The 22,455-nt window shown below is 38.4% G+C and overlaps 1 protein-coding gene across 11 annotated transcripts in view; it reads right to left on the reverse strand.

Annotated features, from left to right (window-relative positions):
* Nucleotides 1-7,796: 7,796 nt before the first annotated feature.
* Nucleotides 7,797-22,455, reverse strand: part of SRSF11 (serine and arginine rich splicing factor 11) — a 41,209-nt gene continuing 26,550 nt past the window's right edge. For 4 of the 11 annotated variants that reach the window (XM_081056923.1, XM_081056924.1, XM_081056922.1 and 1 more), the window contains 7 exons: nucleotides 22,263-22,390; nucleotides 20,532-20,613; nucleotides 15,575-15,706; nucleotides 13,134-13,223; nucleotides 10,168-10,263; nucleotides 9,669-9,807; nucleotides 7,797-9,563 (listed from right to left, as the gene is read on the reverse strand). In XM_081056923.1, the coding sequence (XP_080913049.1) occupies nucleotides 9,366-9,563; nucleotides 9,669-9,807; nucleotides 10,168-10,263; nucleotides 13,134-13,223; nucleotides 15,575-15,706; nucleotides 20,532-20,613; nucleotides 22,263-22,390 (865 nt within the window). In that variant the 3' untranslated portion in view covers nucleotides 7,797-9,365. Of the gene's footprint in view, nucleotides 9,564-9,668; nucleotides 9,829-10,167; nucleotides 10,264-13,133; nucleotides 13,224-15,574; nucleotides 15,707-20,531; nucleotides 20,614-22,262; nucleotides 22,391-22,455 lie in introns of all 11 variants that reach the window. The other 7 variants (XM_081056925.1, XM_081056926.1, XM_081056919.1 and 4 more) reach the window with 3 other exon arrangements.

Raw genomic sequence — 22,455 nt, forward strand, 5'->3', positions numbered from 1 at the left:
GTAAGGAAACAGCTTTCACAGTCACAGTCTTTCCCCCTAGCCATCAATGCAGATTGCTTGTCTGGGGAACAGTTCTGGGTTCCCATAAACAAGACTGCAGTCTGCGCCAGTGTCCACAAGGGCTAAAACCCTCTGCACATTAGAAGGGGACCAATGTATGGACAGTTCCACGTGGGGCCTCGGGTCCCTGCTCGTCCCCTCTGACCGGGTACCTTGGCCCCATCCCTAATCAAGCTGAAAGGAGTCGGCCTCAAATGGCTGCATGAAGTCCTGGAGGGACACGGGTCGCGCTTTCCCAGACTTCTCCTTCAGGCTTCTCCAGAATTGCTGTTCCTGCCGCAACTGTTTCCAAAGTTGTGACAAGAGTGCATTGGGTTGTCGGTCTATTTTCTTCTGATCGACCCCTGCTGCCACAAGATCACACCACATCTGTGCGTGTGTTACTCTCTGAGGCCCTCGATGTCGCCCCTTTACCTTTGATTTGGGTTTCCAGGTCTCAGCTGTGCGGACCTCCTGTCTTAACTTCCTTCGCCTCCGACTTTCAACATCCCCTAGGGTGGCCATGGCAGTTGTAATTTCATGGATCCGTCGCCCCACATAGGGTGTAAGAATGGCAACCAAGGTTCCAAAAGCACTCGCAGGTGCAGTATCCAAAACCACACTTCTCATGCTGGCTGTAAAAAGCTCGTCATCCGGCCGCTGCATATTAGGGTTGAAAATAGCATTTCTCATACCCATTTCACGGATGATTTGAGTAAGTTCCGTATCTGACTGCCATTGACTCACAGCGTCTGGCAGCTCGCCAGCCTGTCCCCATACTGTGTGTAATGCAGCAGTGAGCCACTCCGTTAGAGAATGGTTGGCCTGGTCGTGGGTCAACCTATGGCAGTTCTGTAACCTCTGTCGCAGGGATGGATGCACTGTCACAAAGGCTAGCTTTTCCATCTCACCTGGGGTGCAGAGAATGCTGTCTGCTCCCTCATCCCATAAATGTGGTAGCCAAGCCGAGACTGGCTCTCCAGGGCGCTGTCTGTACCGCCTCCCCAGCTCCTGCAACTCAGTGGGAGTGTAAGGGGTGTAGGCTGTGAACTCAGTCACAGCTGCATTGCCTGCAGCAACGCCCCCGGGGCCCAAAGGTTGCTCACGTTTTACCCTTTGCTTCAAGATTGGCCGGGCTTGGGGGTTGGGACCTACATTGTCTCCGCTCGCTTCCTCCACCTCTGCCTCAGAGTCTCCACTGTAGGGCCCCTCTTCCAACAGGCGGACCCGAGCTTCCAGTGCTTCCAACCGGGACCTGGTCTGGCACCTGGGCCATTTCATTAAGTGCATTTTCCGTGTTGAGACTCAAGGCCGTGAGGAACATCCAGCCCCCGCGGCCAGCTGTAACCTTCGCTTCCTCCGGCAACCGTTCAGCCAGAGCCTGCAGGGCGCTCTCCACGCTGGCCGGAGAGCCGTCCATGTCCTCCCACCCCTCCTTGGGGGTCCAACTGCTGAGAACAGTGGCCACCGGACACCACACACTGTGCGGGGGCCACACGTCCTCCTGCCCAGAGACAGACTCCATTCCTACCTGGTCGGAATCCTGCTCGCCGTGCCAGGTGTCTGAGTGGGTGGTGGCGTTGGTGTATAAGGTCCACAATCCTCGGAGCCTACAGCAGAAGCAGATCAACAAAAGGAAGACAACGCCTTCCATGGCCAAGAGGGAGGTGTGCCATCTGGAGGCTTGAGTCTCCCAGGCAGACTGTGCCTCCCACACCCGGCGTCGCTCCTCGCGGGCCTTCCGAAGCTGAACTTCTACACGCACAAACTGCTCCACCATGCTTCGGTAAATTTTGGCCAGCACCATACCCTGCTCCCTCTGCCATTTGTCACGCGGGGCGGCCTGCGGGGTCTCAGCTCCCGCTCCCCACATGAGAACGCAGGACACGGTGAGGCCAAAAAGGAACACCCACGGAGCCATAGGTAGGGGAGTCATACCACTATCGTCTCACTGGGGGCTGGATTCACGCCACCTGCAACCCGCTGTCCTCCTCTCTGCCCGCCAACCAACCGACCCACTCCTGACTCCCTAACCAGCGCAGCCACGGCAGTTATATCAGGGGCTAATTGGCTAACTGGTTACAGCTGACGGTCAACTAGCCACAGCTGACGGCCAACTACTACCCAAGCCAGCACCTTTCCACGTGAGGCTGAGAGCCTGGAAACTGCTCTCTGGGACTCTGTCCCCACAGGGTTATGCTTCAAATTAAGTATATCAAAACACCATATATTTTAATTTCACACGAAAATCCAGATTTTTGTAATGTAGCTTCATAAAATTCTATATTCCTTCTATTTGTGATTGAAGAAACTGTTTAAAATTTGGGGGACTGTAAAATGGTCACCTCAAATGACTTGAGAAATACTCAATATTCCTGCCACCAGTGTGGTATCAAAAGAAGATAGTTCCCTAGACACAATTTGCCTTGTCTGTAGATGGTCACATACAGAGAATTGTCACGTCATGAAAAGGAAGTGTAAAGCAGATGGTAAAGTGATATTTGTGAGGCTAGGCACATGCACGGGTCTGGAAATGAATACATTTCAGGAAGCTTATAACTGGCAAAGGCTGAAAAATGACTTAGTTTCTTATGCTTAGAACTATTACTGAGGCTAACACTACACTCACAGAAATGGGTTTTTATAGTGTTATTCATGTCCAGTTTATGAGTCACACCTTGGGGAGGGAGGTGAATAATGTTTAGTGATCCTGTTTCAGGGCCACAAAAGGGCTGGAGTAAATATTTTCAGACTGAATGAAGGGGTGCTTCCTTTTGCTCATTTATTTTTATTTGCAAACAGCATGGTTCAGCAAGTTGTAGAAAACTAGGTGAATTTGAAGTCCGGCCTGTAATACTCTAGCCTGTAAAACGGAATGAGAATTACTGCTTAGTATGGGACACAACAGGCCTCTGCTCTTAACTCCAGTAAAAGGCATCTTAACCATGTTTTCTAAAAGTTAACAAAATGCATCCTTACCCAAGTTGCTATATTTGCAAACTATGGAAACTTTCAAAGACAATTGACAGTGAAACTTGCTCTAGAAATAAATGGACAGGAGATAGTAAACCACTTGTCAAGACAGCAAAACCAAACTTGGTTAAAGGCCACTGTAAGGACGGAGTCCCAGAGAGCAGTTTCCAGACTCCGACCTCACGTGGAAAGGTGCTGGCTTGGGTAGTAGATGGCCGTCAGCTGGTGACTAGTTGACCATCAGCTGTAACCAGTTAGCCATTAGCCGCTAATCTAACTGCTGTGGCTAAACTAGGGGGGTGGTTGGCATAGAAGCAGATGGCAGGTTGCGGATCGTGCAGCTCTCGCTTCCTGTGTCTCCAACCCAGCCACCAGCGAAAATATAGTGGTATGACTCCCCTATCTATGGCTTTGTGGGTGTTCCTTTTTGGCCTCAACCTATGCTGTGTTCTTACACAGGGAGCGGGACCAGAGACCCCGCATTATAGCCACCAAATTATGAATGCCACCACTATGAATTAGCAAAAACTACTTTTGCTAAGCATTATATGTCAGAAATCTGGGGCAGTAGTATCTACGGTCACTATCTAAAAATGTCATCTCAAGTATTACTGTTTTTTAGATCATGTGGCCCTCTTTACTACAGTACTACTGAGTGCTGAACGTTTAAAATTACCGTCAGCTCATTTTAGAATAGTACTTTTGTTATCGTGCTAAGGTCTGGGTGCCTGCCGCTTAAAAGAGTTAAAAATCGAGAGACCAGGTTGGTGGAAAGAAAAGCTGGTTTATTCATAATATTGGCATTCTGGAAGGATGGCAGACTCCTGTCCAAAGGCCATCTCCCCGCACCTAGACCAGTCAGGTTTTATAGGTACACCAGAACAAAGGAAAGGGAGAGTCGGTCGGGCAGGTCCAGGGATGATGTCGCTTCTTGGGATCCGATCTGTTAAAATAATACCTCTGGGTTTGGCCACTGCGGCCTGGGGCTTTATGCAGCACCTGTAAAAACTGCAAAATGGATTCCGGTGTCTGGATGCTTGAGAATTAAGAAATTGTTCTTTTCAGGTTAGGATTCGGCTGATTAAATGGATTATTGTGGGGACAGAGCCCCAGAAAGCAGTTTCCAGGCTCTCGGCCTCATGTGGAGAGGTGCTGGCTCAGATAGTGGATGGCCGTCAGCTGTGGCTGGTTGGCATCAGCTGTAGCCATGAAGCCATTGGTCACTGATATAACTGCCGCCGCTACGGAGGGGAGCCGAGGAGAGTGAAGGAGGAGACTGAAGGAGAGTAAGGAGAGTCGAGGAGAGTTGGTCGGTTGGTCGGTTGGCAGCAAAGCGGACAGCAGGTTGCACGTCGTGTGAACCCAGCCCCCAGTGAGACCATAGTGGTATGACTCCCCTACCTATGGCTCCGTGGGTGTTCCTTTTTGGCCTCACCATATCCTGCGTTCTTATGTGGGGAGCGGGAGCAGAGACCCCGCAGGCCCCCCCGCCGGACACCCCGCACGACAATTATTGAGGTATGTGTAGCACAAAAGAGTTCTTAAATCAGAGTTCTTCAATCAATCAGTAAGGGGAGAAACAGAAAACAGCTGGGTATCAGGGTGGATCAAACTAAACTAGCTAAGTCTAACTACATTATTGCTTCCCTGAGTTTTACCGACACTTTCAGCCATAATGGCGCCTGTGGAACAGAATTTCAATGCCACTTTTTGCCACAGCACCCACAAAGCAGAATATCCTAAGGGTTTGTAAAGAAAGGTACTTGGCAATCATTCCTGAATTTGATCATTTTTTAGCAGGTGAAAATGACTAATTGGCCTAAAGTAAAAGCTTTGTGTAATAGTTAAAATGTATGTATATATATTATATATATATATATATATATATATATATATATATATATATATATATATATATATATATATATATATATATATATATATATATATATATAATACACACACATTTACCTGTACCTCCACAGCATTCTTGCTCACTAAAGAAGGCTGACAGTGACTGGCTGGATGCTTTAAATGAAAATGAGTGGTTTTGTTTTGGAGAAGTAAATCAGCAATTCTGAAGCCCATACACATTGTTTTACCTGCTGGTCCCTTTGGGACGGGGCAGCAGCTGGGCCTGCAATTACTTCCCCTTATCCTCCTTTCCCTTCTCAGACTTACCGGCCAGCTGTGCGTTTAGCTTCACAATGAAAAGGTTCTTTCTGGCTTCAGGCATACCACCCAGGTATGCTCTGAGTTTCAGCCCATCCTTGTTTCAGCCCATCCTTGACGAGTTTCAGCCCATCCTTGTGGGTTCCAGCTTGTGCTTGATTCCAATTTACTTACCTCTCCAAGACCCATCTTCCCTTCCTGAATGACTGTGGGCTTTAATCTCCAGGACCATGCAGACAGTCAACAGTTTTGAGACTATTTAACCAGTTCCCACAATGAAGGTCCAATTCCTGTAACAAATCTTTTCTAGTGGTTCTGCTCCTTTGATTGAAGGCTGACTGGTAAGAATTTTAACTTATATGTTTGTCTTCCAATTTGATATTTAAGTAAGCAAATTTTAACTGTTAACTTGTTCATAGTGAATGAAAAACGGCAGGGTTTTTTTTTTGTATTTAGTACAGTGACAAAATTAGGTTGGTGTGAAATTGCAGTTTATAAGGTTAAAAATAATTGCAAAAACAGCAATCACTTTTGCACCAACATAATACATCTTGTGGTAACTGAACATTTCTATTAAACATCATTTGGAGCATTCCATTCTTTAATTTGTGGTGCTAGACCTTCAATTTCTTATGCTCAAATCACACCTTAGCCAACTAGTTTTTAGACTTGATACTAATTTTAGTGACAATGCACTGGGAAAATAACCTTTACAGAGTACTGTTTTGAAAAGAAAGTGAACATGTCACTTCCCCAATTATTTTGCTAAGGACATCATTTAAACAATGTTATTTCAGATCTTTTCTAGGAACTGTCTTATACTAGTAACATCTACTATACACTTCATGTATATGAAGCATATTCCCACTGGTAAGAAATTAGAATGGTTCACATGTGAGTTATTTTGCTAAAGAATTTCTAAATGGATTTGTGCTGACATAAAAAATAACAAAAGTAAAACAGACTCAAAAATCTACAACTCCAGAATTGGTCTCATTTAGAAAAGTGCTTCTACAATTTTTCCCTGAAAATAAGACCTAGCCGACAATCAGCTCTCATACATCTTTTGGAGCAAAAATTAATATGAGACCTGGTCTTATAGTCAAATAGACTGGGTCTTATATTAATATTTGCTCCGAAAGATGCATGAGAGCTGATTGTCCAGCTAGGTCTTATTTTCGGGGAAACACGGTAACAAAGCCTTAGGGATGGACATATTCTGTATGCTCATTAGTTATTTTCGAGACAAAAGGAAGACATCTAAATTCCTTTAAAAAGATGTCTGTCAGTCTTCAAACAGCAGGGACCTTCAGCATTGAGGAAAATGTAGTTTGCTAGAGGAAAAGCTGACTTGTGTAAAAGCAAGAACTTTCCTCAGTTGTAAGACACAATTCCAAAGTTAAAGTAAAATTAGTTTTTACTGTTCTAATGGAAGTGGTTTTCCTATTCCTAAGGACCTAACATTTATCTACCATCCACATACATGTACCGTGTTTCCTCGAAAATAAGGCCGGGTGTAAGACCTGGTCTTTTATTAATGTTTGCTACAAGAGACACATTACAGCTGACTGTCCGGCTAGGCCTTGTTTTCGGGGACATGGTACTGTAATCACTACCAGGAAGCTTACTATCCAAAACGCATCTTCACAAAAATGAAAAGGGCAACATAGCCTTTGCAGTCTTACCTGCAATTTATCTTGGTGCTTTTGCTAAAATATTACCCCAACGTAAATCATTGTAGTTTTGAAAAGCTCCACGATCTAACCACGTACTGACCCAGGCAATACAGACCTGGTTTTTTTCTTTACCAACTACACTGCAAGACAGGTTCTCACTCCCGTTTTAGGAAAAACGTAACACAGGTCTGTCTCCCCTGGTGTAAATGAAGCCAAAAACTTATGACTGGACTTACATAGCCACTCCCTCTCATTCACTCCTAAAGAACTTAAGCAAATAAATAGGACAAACGTTTTTCTAACAAAACCACTTTTATTTTTTTAATCATTGACTACTAAATACGGAATAAAACTTCGTGTGGAGGCAGCGCTCACTTGATTTCAGCTGCTCGTTGGTTCCAGGCCTGTGTCCCCGTGCACCCCTGTGTTGGTGCAGTGTTCACCGGGAAAAAGCCCAACACGGATTCCCGTCACGGTAGCCTCTTAAGTCAGTGACACTAAAGCCAAAACTTTTTTCATCGTTTGGAAGGTCAGTCTATTTGTACTCAGAGGTTACTCAGTGAGGAACGAGACTAACATTAGGTTTAACCAGGTGAATGAAACTGCCAATATTTTACTTGTTTTGACTTACAAAAATGGCAGATGATTCAAACTTTACCTAATAAAGAAGTTTTTATAAATTTAAACAAATGTCATTTGCATTCAGCTATTTAAAAATGCGTGATTATTAGGACAATTACTAGAACTCCTTTAGCTATAGACAAAATTCTTGATAAAATCTTTAAAAAGTTACTTACTACAAACTGTAAAAACAATGCTGCTTTTGTCTATATGGCATTTCAATTTTAAAAGTTAAAAAAATCATCATCAAACTTGGATGAAAGCTGTATTTCCAAGTCTCATTTTCTCCTTAATCCCAGCCACTCCAACTACTCATTTCATAAATGAATTTACTATTTAGTATTATACAGTAAATACATACCACTGACAGTGGCTCTACTATTCTAGCAAAGGCAAATATATTTCACCAAAAATTAATTTACTAGATACAGGTGGGATCATTTGTTTATCCTCAAGTTCATTGCTTAATCAACCCAATTCCTACATCCAATTATGAGAAATAAAATTACACTAAGGAAAAGACAGTTTTAGATAGAAACTAAACCAACTTTGACAATTCTCATGGCAAGTAACCACTCCAGTGATGGATTTTATGTCGATATGTGGACTGAAAGGGGAAAGAACTTATTTGTAAAATGAGTGAGGTAATGTCATACATTCAACAGCTTGCAAATAAATACAAATCAGTTTTACAGGAACATGAACATAAGTTTAAGGGTTTTATTATCAAAGTCTTGTAAAACAATTTCAGAAACTGTACATCAACATGGCACAGACTAGCCTACTTTTGTTCTTACTGCACAAAAGTGAAGCTGGAAACTCCTGTAACTAAGAAAACAGTTGCCTAACTACTTTGCATTTAACATGGAATCACTGTGCATAAGAATACTACTGCAGAAACAGTAACACAAATTTATTGGTTTATACAACTTGAGATCAAATAAAAAGTACATTATCAAGTACATTTATCTTATTTTAAAAGCATATGAAGGTCAATTTAAAATGCACTACCCCCTTTTTCCAACACTGACATTAAAACAAATTAATAAAAGTGGAAAACTGAAAATCACAACAAGAGAAAACTTACAGATGGTCTCAGAATAGGCAGATAGCTTTCACTGATCTAGGTGTGGAATAAATTATTTCAGGAAAAAAAATTCCCAAACACCATATGAAAAATGTATATAACTCTACTTCAAAATATGTTATTTACTCACTGCCAAAGACAGTTTCCAATTGAAATCTTGTTTCTGTAATTAAAAGCCCAATTAGCCATCAAAAAGGTTAGTGCATATATAACCTTTCAAAGTTAAACAAAAGCCACAAAAATTTAGCCACAAGGCTTAAAGGATTATCTATTTCAAATGCTTATTTCCAGATGTAACTATAAGAATGTTAATTTGTCATGTCAACAAACAAGACCATAAGTAGATCCATCATGTTGGGAGGATTTTAATGACATTTAGGATATTCCTGCCACAATTAACATGCAATCAGTGCATTCCCTACATGGCTCTATTACGGCAATGAATCGAATCCTAGAAATGCTATAAGTGAACTTACTTAATGAAGGTCATACAACATAAACAATCCATGCCGGCTGTTGATGCATGCAGCTGTTGGGTGTTTGCTATGAAGCAGCACCACAATAGTAAAACTGCTTGGTTACTCAATCGGATTTCACCATGTCAAGGACTGGTACCCATGTATCATTTTCTAAAAGCTTTTTTGGATGTAAATAATTAGTATCGATACCAGGAGCTTTATAACCATTTATAACTCAGCTGTGTACATCTAGGTTTGAGATGAACAAATACAGCATTAAGAAATCACACAAAGGAATGACACTGATGCATGTACAGCTGGATCCCCAGGAGGCACCACTCAGTCACTCATATCCATGTCCTCCTCGTGATGATCGTCCCCGTTCACTTTGGATTCTCTCAGTGAATCACCGGGTCCCTTCTCCACAGAACACTCTTTTGTTTTAGGGGAACCTGCTTCTGTTGGTTTCTTCTCTTCTTTTTTCTCTTTCTCGCTGTCATACCCCTGTTCCTCTTCATCGTAATCCCGTGTAACCTGCTTTGCCAAGGAGAATAAGAAAAGTAAACGTCTTCACAGAAGAATCACTTCTTACAAGTACTAGCACCACCCAAAGTACCAAAATAAATTAGTATGTAAACATACTTTTACATCTTTATCACTCTCTGATTTTCTTTCTCGATCCTTTTCCTTATCCTTACTTTTCTTCTTCTTGCTTGTTGATCGTTCTCTTTCATCTCTGCTTCTTTCTTTGTCTTTATCTTTCTTCTTCTCCTTTTTGTGTCTAGGATGACAGTAAAATGTTCTCAAAAAGAAAAAGAGATGCTTTAAAGGGAAACACTCAAGTTTCACTTGTAAATATAGCAGTAAGTTTGAACTTGTTTAAATAGTGAACTTGACTCAAGTTCACATGACACAGAGAACAGCAAAGACCCAATTTCAAACCACAAGACTACCTTGGTTTTAAGGTTTAAATTGCCCAAACCTCAACAGTGTTTGTCAAAACACAGTCTCAAGTCATAAAGGGAAAAATGTATCAGCACTTTCATAAGCATTTTATTGAAAAAGAAGACAAATGCCTAGAAATTTTTAAAACAAACACTGGTAGTTTCTGAAAAACAGAAAGGATAGAAATCATTCTTACCTCCTAGGGGATGGGGAGCGAGACAGTTTTCTTTTAGGAGACCTCGGCTTTTTAGGAGATCTTGTGCCACTCCTGCTCCGTCGTCGTCGCCTCTCTCTAGAACCACAAATGTACAAACTACACTTTAAAATACAGACACATCATAGCAGATGTATCTGTGATGGAGCTCTATCACTTTTAAATCATTAAATAAGATTCAAAGAACTAGGATTAATGGTAATATACAGATCGAAGTAATCCCTGTTCTCCAGCAAACTGTCCCCCCAACCCTGCTTTGTGCAATTAAGTGTTTTAAGATGTACAGCCTTTCCTGTCTCTTTAAACTACAGCTTTTTCTTTTCTTTTTTTTAACTACCCTGCTTCTGTTACTATTCTCAAAAGTAATTAGGTCTTGCAAGATGACTGTTTACATGATTTAGACACAAACAAAATAATCAAAAATAAAACCCCATACTTTCAGTTGTCTAATTTCTAAATGAAGCTTTTTGTAACACACACACACACACACACACACACACACACACACAAACACCTTTACAGCCCTGTGTGACACCCCCAAACTCCACCACCACCGGGGTCCTGGAAATACTACACAAACTAATCTTCATCAAATATTAAGTTTGTCAGGATTGTACACCTCAGATTTTTTTGCTACTGCTTTGTGTAACTGATACTCCAAATTCTGTAGGTGGAAGAGATGTTTTATATTTCTGTGTCCCTTGATAGATTATATAGTACAATTACAAACACAATAGTAGGTATTCAATAAAAACAAAGAATATGCCTTATAGTGAAACAATAATTAAGCAGAATAAGGTGCTTATGAGCAAGGACATTAAATAAAGGCAAAAAAACCCCCAAAAAACTCCAGTTATTAAGGTAAGAAAAATACACGTTGCATGTCCCATTTTTTATGCCCTTTTGCCACTTATCCCTCAGCCCTAATCTGGCATTTTCTTGAGTACTTACACTTGGTTTCATTTTTTTTATATCAGTTGGCACTCTGTATCTGCACGTTTCACATCCACAGATGCAGATCAAGTACTGATTGTATGCTTTATTCTACGCCATTAATACCATGTTTCCTGAAAATAAGACCCAGCCGGACAATCAGCACTAATGCCAGTTTGAAGCAAAAAATATGAGACCCGGTCTTATTTTACTGTAATATTAAGACCGGGTCTTATATTAATTTTTGCTCCAAAAGACACATTAGAGCTGATTTTCCGGCGAGGTCTTATTTTCGGGGAAACACGGTATAAGGGATGTGAGCTTCCTTGGATTTTTGTATCCACAGAGGGTTATGGAACCAATCCCCCATGGCTACCCAGGAACAACTGTATTTTCCTTTTATGAAAATATTCCTCACCCTAAAAGAAACCCCATAACCTCTGGCTATCACATCCCAAGCTCTGATCTACTTTCTGTCGTTATAGATTTACCCATTCTGGATATCTCATATAAACGGAATCTTACAATTTGTGGTCCTCTGTGACTGACTGCTTTCATCTGGCAAGTTTTCAAGACTTACCCATATTGTTAACATGTCTTGGTATTTTGCTCCTTTTGATTGATGGATACTTCATTGTATGGATAAACCATTTTGTTTACCATGTTAGTTAACGGACATTTGGGTAGACTTTTTAGTTATTATGAATCATACTGCTATGAACATGTGTGTACAAGGTTTTATGACGACATATGTTTCTGTTTCTCTTGGGTATATCCCTAGCAGTGAAACTGCTATGTCAAAAAACTCTTGTTTACTTTGTAAGGAACTGCCAAACTGTTTTCTGAGCAGCTGCACCATTTTACATTCACACCAGCAACATACAGTCCCAGTTTCCTCATATCCTCACCAGCACTAGTTATCATCCGTCTCACCATCCTAGTGGGTATGAAGCGGTTTTGATTTGCATTTCCCTGATGAATAATGTTATGTTGCACATCTTTCATGTACTTATTGGACACTTTCATATCTTTTTTGGAGAAATGTCAATTTAGATCCCTTGCCTATTTTTAAATTGGGTTTTCTGTTGTTCTATGATTGAGTTGTAACAATTCTTTGTATGTTCTAGATACAAGTCCCTTTTCGGATATATGATTTGCTATTTTCTAGCACTCTGGGTTGTCTTTCCTTTCCTGACAGTGTTCTTTGAAACACTGAAATTTTTAATTTTGATGACCTCCAATTTGTATTTATCTTTTGTTACTTATTACACCATCTTTTGTTGGTGTCATACCTACAAAATCACTGCCAACTTCAAGGTCATGGAGATTTACTTCTATGGTTTCTTCTAAGAGGTTTCCAGTTTTAGGCTTTACATTTAGGTCTTTTATCCATTTTAATTTTTGTATATAGTGTGAACCTCCTAGCATTTAAATAACCAAGATTAAGAAAACAAATACTTTAGCAAAACGTGTAAACAAGATTGGAAGAAAACACATATGGCCAGTCCTCACACATTTCATATAAATTCCAATGTTAAGTGTGAAAAATATCTCTGTGGACTAAAGTTTGCAATACTGAATTTTCACTATGGCAGGTGAAAGACAGAATTACTAATCTAAGAACGACACAAATTAGAACTTGCATTGCCTCTCACTATTTTATCAGTGAACCACTGGATACGGGGAAAATTCCTTTCAGTATTAACATGGATATTTTAAATATAACTTACTACAAATTTAATGCAATAATTCAAATCAGGATGTGAAACGCTTTATTATAAAGCAAACATAAAAACTGACCTCTGCTGAATTCCATGTTATTTCAAACACACACTATACCATAAATATAAAGTAAAAAGAATAGATGAACTTTAGGTTGTCCTCCACAAACTGCCTTTAAAAAATGTCAACATGAAGTATGCATCTATATACTAGAGAACATTTCATGTTCACAGCCTACTGACATCCCTGCATACAAAGTTTAAAAAAAATGCCAAGAATTCATAATGTCTTACCTGCTTGCACTTCTGGACCGTCTGGCTGTGCTGTAACTTTTTGGTGGTGTTTTGGAACGTTTCTTTTCTTTGTCTTCTTTCTTTTTGTCTCTAATAAATGAACACAATTTTTTAAATATTTTAGAAGTTTCAGCTAATACAAACTTATATAGCACTAGAAATATAAACAAAAGCACAGTGAGATCTAATTCCATCCTTAAAATATGAATGTTATCCTAATAGAAACTATAGAAATAATGACTCAAGTGGCATTATTTGTGGTAAAAAACTTTCTTATTAAAATCCTATTTTCTGTGTATGTGGCCAAAAAGACAATAAAGGCTATCAGCCAGTTTTTTTTTGGTATGTGTGGCACACACACCAATAGTTTCAGTAATCGTCTCTAGCTTGCCAACAGAGTTCCTTTTCTATCAGCTGATTTCTTTGTTTCCCCATCCACCATGGCTCCATGTCCTCTGCTGTCAGGCCCAAACCCGTAACACCACCAAAACTAATCATCAATATTATTCCAAAGCACACACCCCATGCTAATGTTAATTAACCTCTATCACGAACCACCCCCCCCCCCCCCCGTTGCTACATATTCTGGGCTACTCAGTGCTTTTGAAGAAAATAACCCATTGTAACTGACTGGTACTACTACAACCATACCTCAACTCAAAATCTTTTTATAGATTTCTTTAAATTTACTTTTATTCCCCACACCATTTTTTTCTCCCTCTAAGATCACCATTCTCCCCAAGACTCTAGGCAAAGGGTAATCAACTTATTTGTTAGATGGGTAGGTTTCTTACCCCCATAGACGCATATACTCATCTTTAACTATTCTATAATTTTAGAGATTAAAGTATCTCTTTTGTTGCTTTAATTCTCCCACCCTAGATTCTTTATTCCATTCCTTCCTTTCTTTAGTCACCCTGCTCCATCAGTTACCCTCTCTCTTCATTCAAGTGTTTATCCTCTAATTCCTAGATTACCACAACAGTCCCTTAAGGGGGCCAGTCACATTTCCCACAAATTTATCTTGTTATCAGAAACTGGTATCACAAATTGATCCCCCTTTTAAAGTACAAACTTGAAAATATTAATTCCCTGTCCATTACTTTTTAATCCATTCCCTTCGCCTCTTGGATAAGCTGCAAACTCCTAAGTGTGAACAATAAGGCCTTCTGTTTGTGATCTGTCTCCTTACACTTTTCTGAACTCATTTCATGGTCCTCCTATACCAACATACTTGCTATTTCAAGAATTCATTCTAATTCTGTAAACAACATTCTCTACCCGAAACCATGCCCGTCACTGGGTCCAGTCAAATCTATCCGAATTTAACACTCAAGAATCACTTCTCAATTGAGCCTCTTCTAGTATCACTAACAACGGCCCTTCTTTAGTAATTAATCTTTCTCCTAGTATAAAGTAAATTTCTTGAGGGAAGGAATGCCTAATTCCTCTTTGTGTTAATACATGCTTCAATAAGCAAGCTTGTTTGTTTGACTGGATTAAGAGACACCCACTCTGTAAAATGACTAAAAGCCTTATTTTAGGCTGAACATTCAGCTAAGCTATTCAGAACTAATGTTCTTAGTTATATGGTTACCAAGAATACATTTTTCTTGGCCTCTTGCTGTCCTTTAATTACATAATTAAATATGTAAATGGAGAAAGTAAAGAGTTGCTTCTAGAAAACTTAGGGCAAGTATTCTAGAAAGAGATAAAGGACAGTTGCTAAAAAACAAGTTTTGTGAAACTGTGACAACTATAAACAGGAAAATAAATATATAGGCACTTTTCAACTGACAGTTGTCTTGCCACTTTAAAGCTGATTCAAGTGAAGAAACTGATTTAGTACGTGTTGCTCAAATACTAGGCATACTAATTTAAAAGGTTTGGTCTTAAATGACAAAAAAAAATTACTGAATGCATGTTTTAAGTCAAAAAAGATTTTACGGTGGGGATGTTTTTTACTGAATACCTCACGTTAACTCTTGACTGGTCCCAAAGCATGGGATGAGACTCTACGTATGATTCAGTCTCTGGCATACAGCAATTCTTAATAAATATTTATGAGGTGTTGATAATGAGGTACATAAAGATGAATTAAAGCATGGTTTTCTGCCATAAACTCTTTGTCATACCATAAGGAATGGTTGGTAGCACTAAATCCTTAGAGGTAGCTGACTAGAAAGGAGGAAATGAAAGAAGGTAGGATGACAGCTAAGAATTTTTACTATAAAGAAATCTTATCTAGACCTCAGCTGCAAGTAGAAATCTCAAATTTACAAAGGAGCAAAAGAAAACAAACGTCAGCCTCATGAAACATCAGTTTCTTCCCGAGTCAAGCCTTATCACCACAGCTCTTTTGTCATTAAGTAACACAGTATTTGGGGTCTTGGGAACTCTAACATTTGTCCTCCAACTCAATGTTAGTAAGTCTACTGTACCTGGTTTTGGATGTGCTCCTCGACCTTCTGCCTCTCTCTCTCGAATGAGACCTTCTCCGTCTTGGACTTTTGGATCGTCGCCTACTTCTTGACTTAGAATGTGATCTCCTTCTTGATCTGCTTCTCGATCGCCTAATAATGTGAAAGGAAGCCAATATAAATATGTAAGTGTAAACAGACTAGTTCTGTTTGTGACTATTTCACTTGGCATCAGATAAAAGACTCATATATGGGCGAGCTATCAACAAGTGGGGTAATGTATTGCCAGTTGCTGCCATTATTTATTTGATTCCCGTAATAAACATTTTTGATACCCTAGAAATATGTAATACCTTTTGTTCGACCTGTCAAACTAGTCCTTCTATGCCCATTGGAACAACAAACTCCAAACCGAAAAATACTGCTCGAGAATGAGGAGAAAGAAAAAGCAAAACAAAAAACCTGATTCATTAGTGTCATCTTCACATTACACAGCATTTTAGCATGTATTTATTTCTTACTATTCCAGGTTAAATCTATCAATTATCAAATACTTACATATGCTTTACAAATACTCATTTTATCCTCATAAGCCTATAAAGTGGGTACCATTATTATCCCCACTTTATAAATGGAAACTTTCCACTTAGTGTTGCCTTCTACAATTTGTAATTTTTGTTCTTTGAAATATCTTCCACTTCTTCAATTTATAGTTTAAGAGCAATGCAGGCCTTAAACAGTTTTACAATTCAGTACAAACTGCCTCTTTTACTCTCATTTCCCCTCATTGTCTCTACACGATCATTTCTTTCCTGTCATATAACAGAAATGTTTCTCTCCGTATCCTCTTCCCTTCACTCCACCCAATCCTATACTTTCTTTCTCTTCCAGAATTTAAGCAGCACAATATTAAATATTAACCTTTTCATGCTGTCATTGATCCTCCTTTCCTGTATTTTATTTTCTCCTATTTTTAAGATTAAAAATGAATTGTAATCCTTTGTTTAGACTTGATCATTTAACTTCTAGTGACCATCCAACCTCTTTCTATTGTAAATCTCAAATACAGTCTAAACTTTTTGCCTTCACTTTTCAAGGTGCCAGAGGTTCGACATTTTATAAATAGAAAAGTTTGTGTTCAAATCTCATTTATAAGCCAGCGGAGAACATTATATAACCTCTTTGAGCCTATTAGTTAAGCAAAGAAAAATAATAGCACATCGTAGAATAGTTGTAATTCACATCGAATTATAAAGTCCAGCACGGAGGCGTTAACGTGGGCGTGTACATTCATTCAATACAGACCCCCTTCCTTCTTACTGATGTGCTAACTTGTTGCCACCATTCTCTAAAACTTGGCTATTTCAAAACCTATCACTAGTGTCTTATCAAATATAATTTTTATTTTAATCATCTTTCATTTTTGACCACATATGAAACTATTAAAACAATTCCCTCAATAACATGTCTACATCCTAGGAAATTTTCATGTAATGCTTATCTACCATTCTGTAAGCTCCATAAGGTAAATATGTCTATTTTATTCACCAGTATATCCTTAAGCAATTATTACAATGACAGATTTCAATAAAAGGTACTAGTAATATATTTTGAGTGAAATACTGACCCTATATCAGAACCGTCACTTTCTTAAGAGTTAAAAAAAATTCTGAAAAACTAAAAATGAATGCTGTTAGAATTAAGTAGGAGTCATCTTTTGAGGATTTTGGCGTTAAGAAAAATGCAAGTCAACAATTAGTTTACGTTAAACTGAGTTACACATTTTTCCTACCTTTAATGTATATAGAAAAAATACATATACAGAAAAAAAAAATCACAAACTCATTCTTACAGGTTTCTTCCTAAAGAATGTGATTAATAATGTAGTTTTTAAAGTCAGTAAACAGAGGTACCGCATCAATCTATTTATTGTAAGCTCCTGAAAGTTATTTCTTCCAGAGTAATGTACTGCAGTCACTTTAACACACTAGTTTATGTGAGCTTTTAAAAATCAGAAAAATGGAGATTAGCATATTATATCTAATTAAGTAAAAAAAGCTTATTGACAGTAATAGGTAATTTTATATGCCAAGATGCTTAAGATACTACAACCCGTAATCTCTGCTATGATATATTTTAACAAGTGTCCAAAATTGCTTTGTTCAGGAAAATAAATGTCTCACTGTTATCCCCCACTGGTCATCTTCAAGTAATTCAAATCAAAATTTGAGCCCCAGGATGTGCTTGGTATATACAGAAGAAAAAGACATGGTTCTCCTTTTATAAGAATTAAACTAAGCAAGGAGACCCTAGTCCTGGAAAAGAGGACTGTAAGTAGCACCACTAGTTCAAAGAGGGAAATTTTAGTGTTGTGAACAAAGGGAAAAGAGCTCCTGAGGTGGGGGTGGAGGTGAAGAGCACAGGGCAGAAAGGAAGGAATACCAGGAGCGAAAACATGGCGGCACAAAGAACAGGACGTGTTCAGGCCAGGAGTACTGCGGTTAGCTGTCTCACAGTGGTAAATGACAAGTGTGCAAAGAAAAACTAGGCTGAAGAGTAAAAAACCCTGAATACCATTGTAAGGTTTGATTTACCTCCTTATTAAGTAAGGCAATAGGAAGCTTCTCAAGGTTTGAGAGAGTTGTGACATGATCCAGATTTGGGTTTTTGAAAGACATCTTTAAGAATAAGGCTGGGGGAAGGCAGGTAACAGGATAAAGGAGATACCAGAAAAATCATGTAACATTCTGCTACAGACTGAATGTTGGGGTCCCTCCCAAAATTGTTATGTAAAACCTTATCCTCAATGTAATGATATTTTGAGATGGGGCCTTTGGGAGGTGATTAGGTTAAGAGGGTGCAGCTTTCATCAACAGGAGCAATGAATATCCTTTTGAAAGAGATCTTAGAGACCCCTCACCCATTCCACTACTTGAGGACACAGTGAAAAGATGGCCCACTACAAACAAGGCAGTGGGTCCTCACCAATAACCAACTCTGCCGGCACCTTGATCTTGGACTTCCCAGACTCCAGAAGTGTGACAAATAAATCTCTGTTGTTCATAAGTCACCCAGTCTATGATATTCTATTATAGTAGCTAAATGAACAAAGACAGTCTAAGAAATGACAATGTCATGGGATCCATAAGGTCAAAATTATTTTCAAAATAACAGATATTTGCCTTTTTCAGCGTGTTGACATGTGCACTAACGGTGCAAAAGCACTGGTGGTATAAAAGTGCTGGCATCTCCTTAGCACAAACCAAGGTAGGGGCAACTGAACTGCCCCAGTAATCACTGTGGCATTTGTAGTGTGCACTTTCAGTAAAAGAAAAAAATCAAAAATGTCGTTTCACTAAGAATATCTTTGATGAAGCAGTAAAAAAAACCATTTATTTTATTAAACCTAGTTTCTTGAATATTAAAGCAGTACTATCATTGAGTAGTAATATTAAATCTAATCCCTTCAGTAATATCCTGTGCAACGAAATGGAAAGTATGGAGAAATCACTTCTGATACTTACTAAACTTCAATGACCGTTATCAAGGAAGGCACTTGTGGGATTGAGTTTTGAGCTTAACTAATTGCCTTTTCTATGAAACATCACGTTTACTTCAAATAAATGGCAAACTACAGTTGTTCATAACCACTTTCTTGAAAAATGAATGAAGACTATCATTTCAAGGAAAACAGTTTGTTACCAAAGATAAAATCAAGATTTTGGAAAATTTGAACTCACCACTGTGAGCCTGAAAGCTTCCTAATACTTAAAAAAGGTTTTCTGATGAGATTTGTGGTGGTAGCACCAAATGTCATATTTTTCGTATTATATAACAAAATGTGTCAACATCAGAAGACTTGAATGATGCGATGAATTGATTATTTTGCAAATCACCAATGCATAATTTTACAAAAGCATGCCCAGGAGAAAGATCCATTAAAAATGTAAGAAAGATCAACAGATTTTAAGCACGTAACCATATATGAAAAGTTCATTTATGGTTTTAGATTCCCCCCTATTTCAACTATCTTTTAAGAAACTATCACTTGTCAAGTTTTGGTGTTATATCTAAGAATATTATTTTCAATAACTTCAAAAGACTATAGAAGAACTTTTCCCTTTTCTAACTACATTTGTGTGAAGGCAGCTTGCTATACATAATAACCAACATATACTGCAGTAAGTTGAATGTAGAACCCTGTACATGCCTTCTATTATAAACATTACAGAAATCTACGAAAAAGTAAAACAGTCACTCTTCTAACTTTTTTTAGAAGCTTTTTTCAAAGCTGTGCTAACATGAATGGATGTACTATCATTATTTCAAATGACAGTTTTTAATACTGTCTACGTTCACAACTATAAACATAAATACTTTTTGGGGTTCTCATATTTTCTGTAAGTATAAAGAGGTCCTAATACTATCAGCAAGTTTGAGAACCACTAGTCTAGAGAGAACCTTACAAATTTATATAGGGATGTCATGTGGAAGAGAATAAACTTAGCCTTACTCTAGGCAGGATAAAAGGATGATACTACCAATTAGTTTATCCAGTAATACAAACAACAATTCCAAAAGAATAGCCAAGTTGTCATTTGCAAATGCACACTTTGCAGGCTGCATGATGACCTTCCAACTTAAACATCAGGAGTCTAGTGAAAAAATAGAACTGGAATCCAAGTAAAGTTTTTAGTCCAGTATTTTTTCCATAGTACTAACTCAATTTGGTGTCCAAGTCCAGCACTTTCCTCCCTCGATTTTCTTGGTTTTCAAGCATCCATCTATTTAGTCCGTACCTTTTCTCCATTTATATATGTGTTAGCATTTACATTCACTCTAACAACAGAGGTTATTACAACACACTTTAACCAGGAGCTAGTAGGTAGGTGAACAGGCAGCAAATTAAGAAAGATGTGACATACAGAAATTATCTTTGTCTAACGTACAACTGAATACCAAAAGCAATCAATCTAACCTATGCCTAGAAGATGATGGAGTCCTCCTCCTCCTAGAGCGTGACCTTGACCTCGAGTGCCTTCGTTTTTCTTCTTTTTTATCTGGATTTAAAAGGAAAGGAATCTGGATTTAAAAATTATCAAACAGATTATTCCTATTCAAGAATAAATATGAATTTATTATCTTTATTTTCAGCTTTTACAAATTATCCTTAAATGTTACAACTGATCATTTTACAATCATTTAAGCTTACTTAAATGATACAAATTGTCCAGGCTTTTGGTAGATCCAAATTAGACTTCTGATTTTCAGCCAGGCAAACACAGGTTCCTTTGACTATTTCATTTTTTAGACTTAGAAGGCTCTGAAGTGTCATCCATAAAACAATCCATGAAAAGGGTTATCTTTCTCATCCTTTATTCCTTAGAGGTTTTTAAATGAGGAATCCCTTTTTCTATTCCTAGGTTCTAGTTTCCCAAATATAGCTACCATCCACCCAGATTAAAACTTTAAATTCTACATGATTATGTATTAATAACATCCCCACAACAAGCATACTTAACTGTAAAATACTTAATAAATTTATAAAATAAACATCTTAAATTCTTGGTCTATCAAAATGTCCCTTTACCACGTAGCTCTATGTTCTTTTGCTAAATAAATTCATGTATATTTATGTTAAAGTGATTGATAAACAGGCTCAATATTTGACCTCAAAATCCAGAAAGTCATGATTCATTCACTGTTCTTACTATACTTCTATGACAGAACTAGATTTTAGTAAGCTCTCTTATTCTGTCTTTCCTCTTCTTCACCAATTTTCTTTTTCTTAATTAAAGTTTATTAAGGTGGCAATTGTTAGTCAAGTTACATAGATTTCAGGTGTACAATTCTGTAATACATCACCTGTATCTCACATTGTGTGTTTACCACCCAGAGTCAGTTCTCCTTTCATCAACATATATTAGACCCCATTTACCCTCTTCTAAAACCCCCTACCCTCGGAAACCACTAAACTATTGTCTATCTATGAGTTTTTGTTTCTTTGTTTTGTTCTTTTGTTGTTTTTAACCAATTTTCAATTGTTAGTGTAGGAGATAGACCTAGAACAGTTTGTTCCCAATTTCCTAGTTTTTAAATAACACATAAAAAATCTCTTTAACTCAGGACCAAATGAGAAATAAAGACACTGCATTTATGGACAGTCATCAAAGTGAGAATGAGTTTCTCTTTCACATTTAGATCATTTCATTAATAGGGTGCAATTTATTGCTAATGTCATTAATAAACAAAAAATCTTGGAGAAAAAAATTCATAAACCACTGTTAGTCATTCTAGTTATGAGTTTTCAATAAAAACAGAAACAGTTTCAGCATGGTATTCTAGCTTTGGGGTCAGAGATCCAGCTGTGTACCTAAAAGCTCCTACTGCTTGATATGTGACTTTGGGCTAATTAATACTTTGTTGATTAAATGAGATTCATCCATGGCCCTCTGCCTACTAGATGGTTAGTACCAGCAAGAAAACTAAGTGTCTCCAGATATTTCCAAATGTCTGATGACAGCTCCCAACCCACCCTTGAGATGCCTCCACTGAAAATCACTGCACTACATAATCTTTTATCAGAATTGGGAGAATTAAAAAATGATTCCAGGTTATCAGTCAACAAATTTCCAAACTCATGCAATAATCATTTCTGCCAACAAACATACAGTTTAAGATGCAATATAAATGCATAAACATAATTTACCTGGTTCTATGGCAGCAGAAATTAGGGACTGTGCTTCTCGTACTCTCTTCATGGCTTCCTCTATTTCTTTACTAGAGGTATCTGATTTCAGACTTGGTGAAACAAGACCAGCAGCTACATGATTCAACCTAAAACAGAACGAAGAATTTTGATCTGAACCATTTTAAAATGCACAACAGCATTTCAAATACAT

Source organism: Rhinolophus hipposideros (genome assembly GCF_964194185.1).
Source record: "Rhinolophus hipposideros genome assembly, chromosome: 8".
Taxonomy (NCBI): Eukaryota; Metazoa; Chordata; class Mammalia; order Chiroptera; family Rhinolophidae; genus Rhinolophus; species Rhinolophus hipposideros.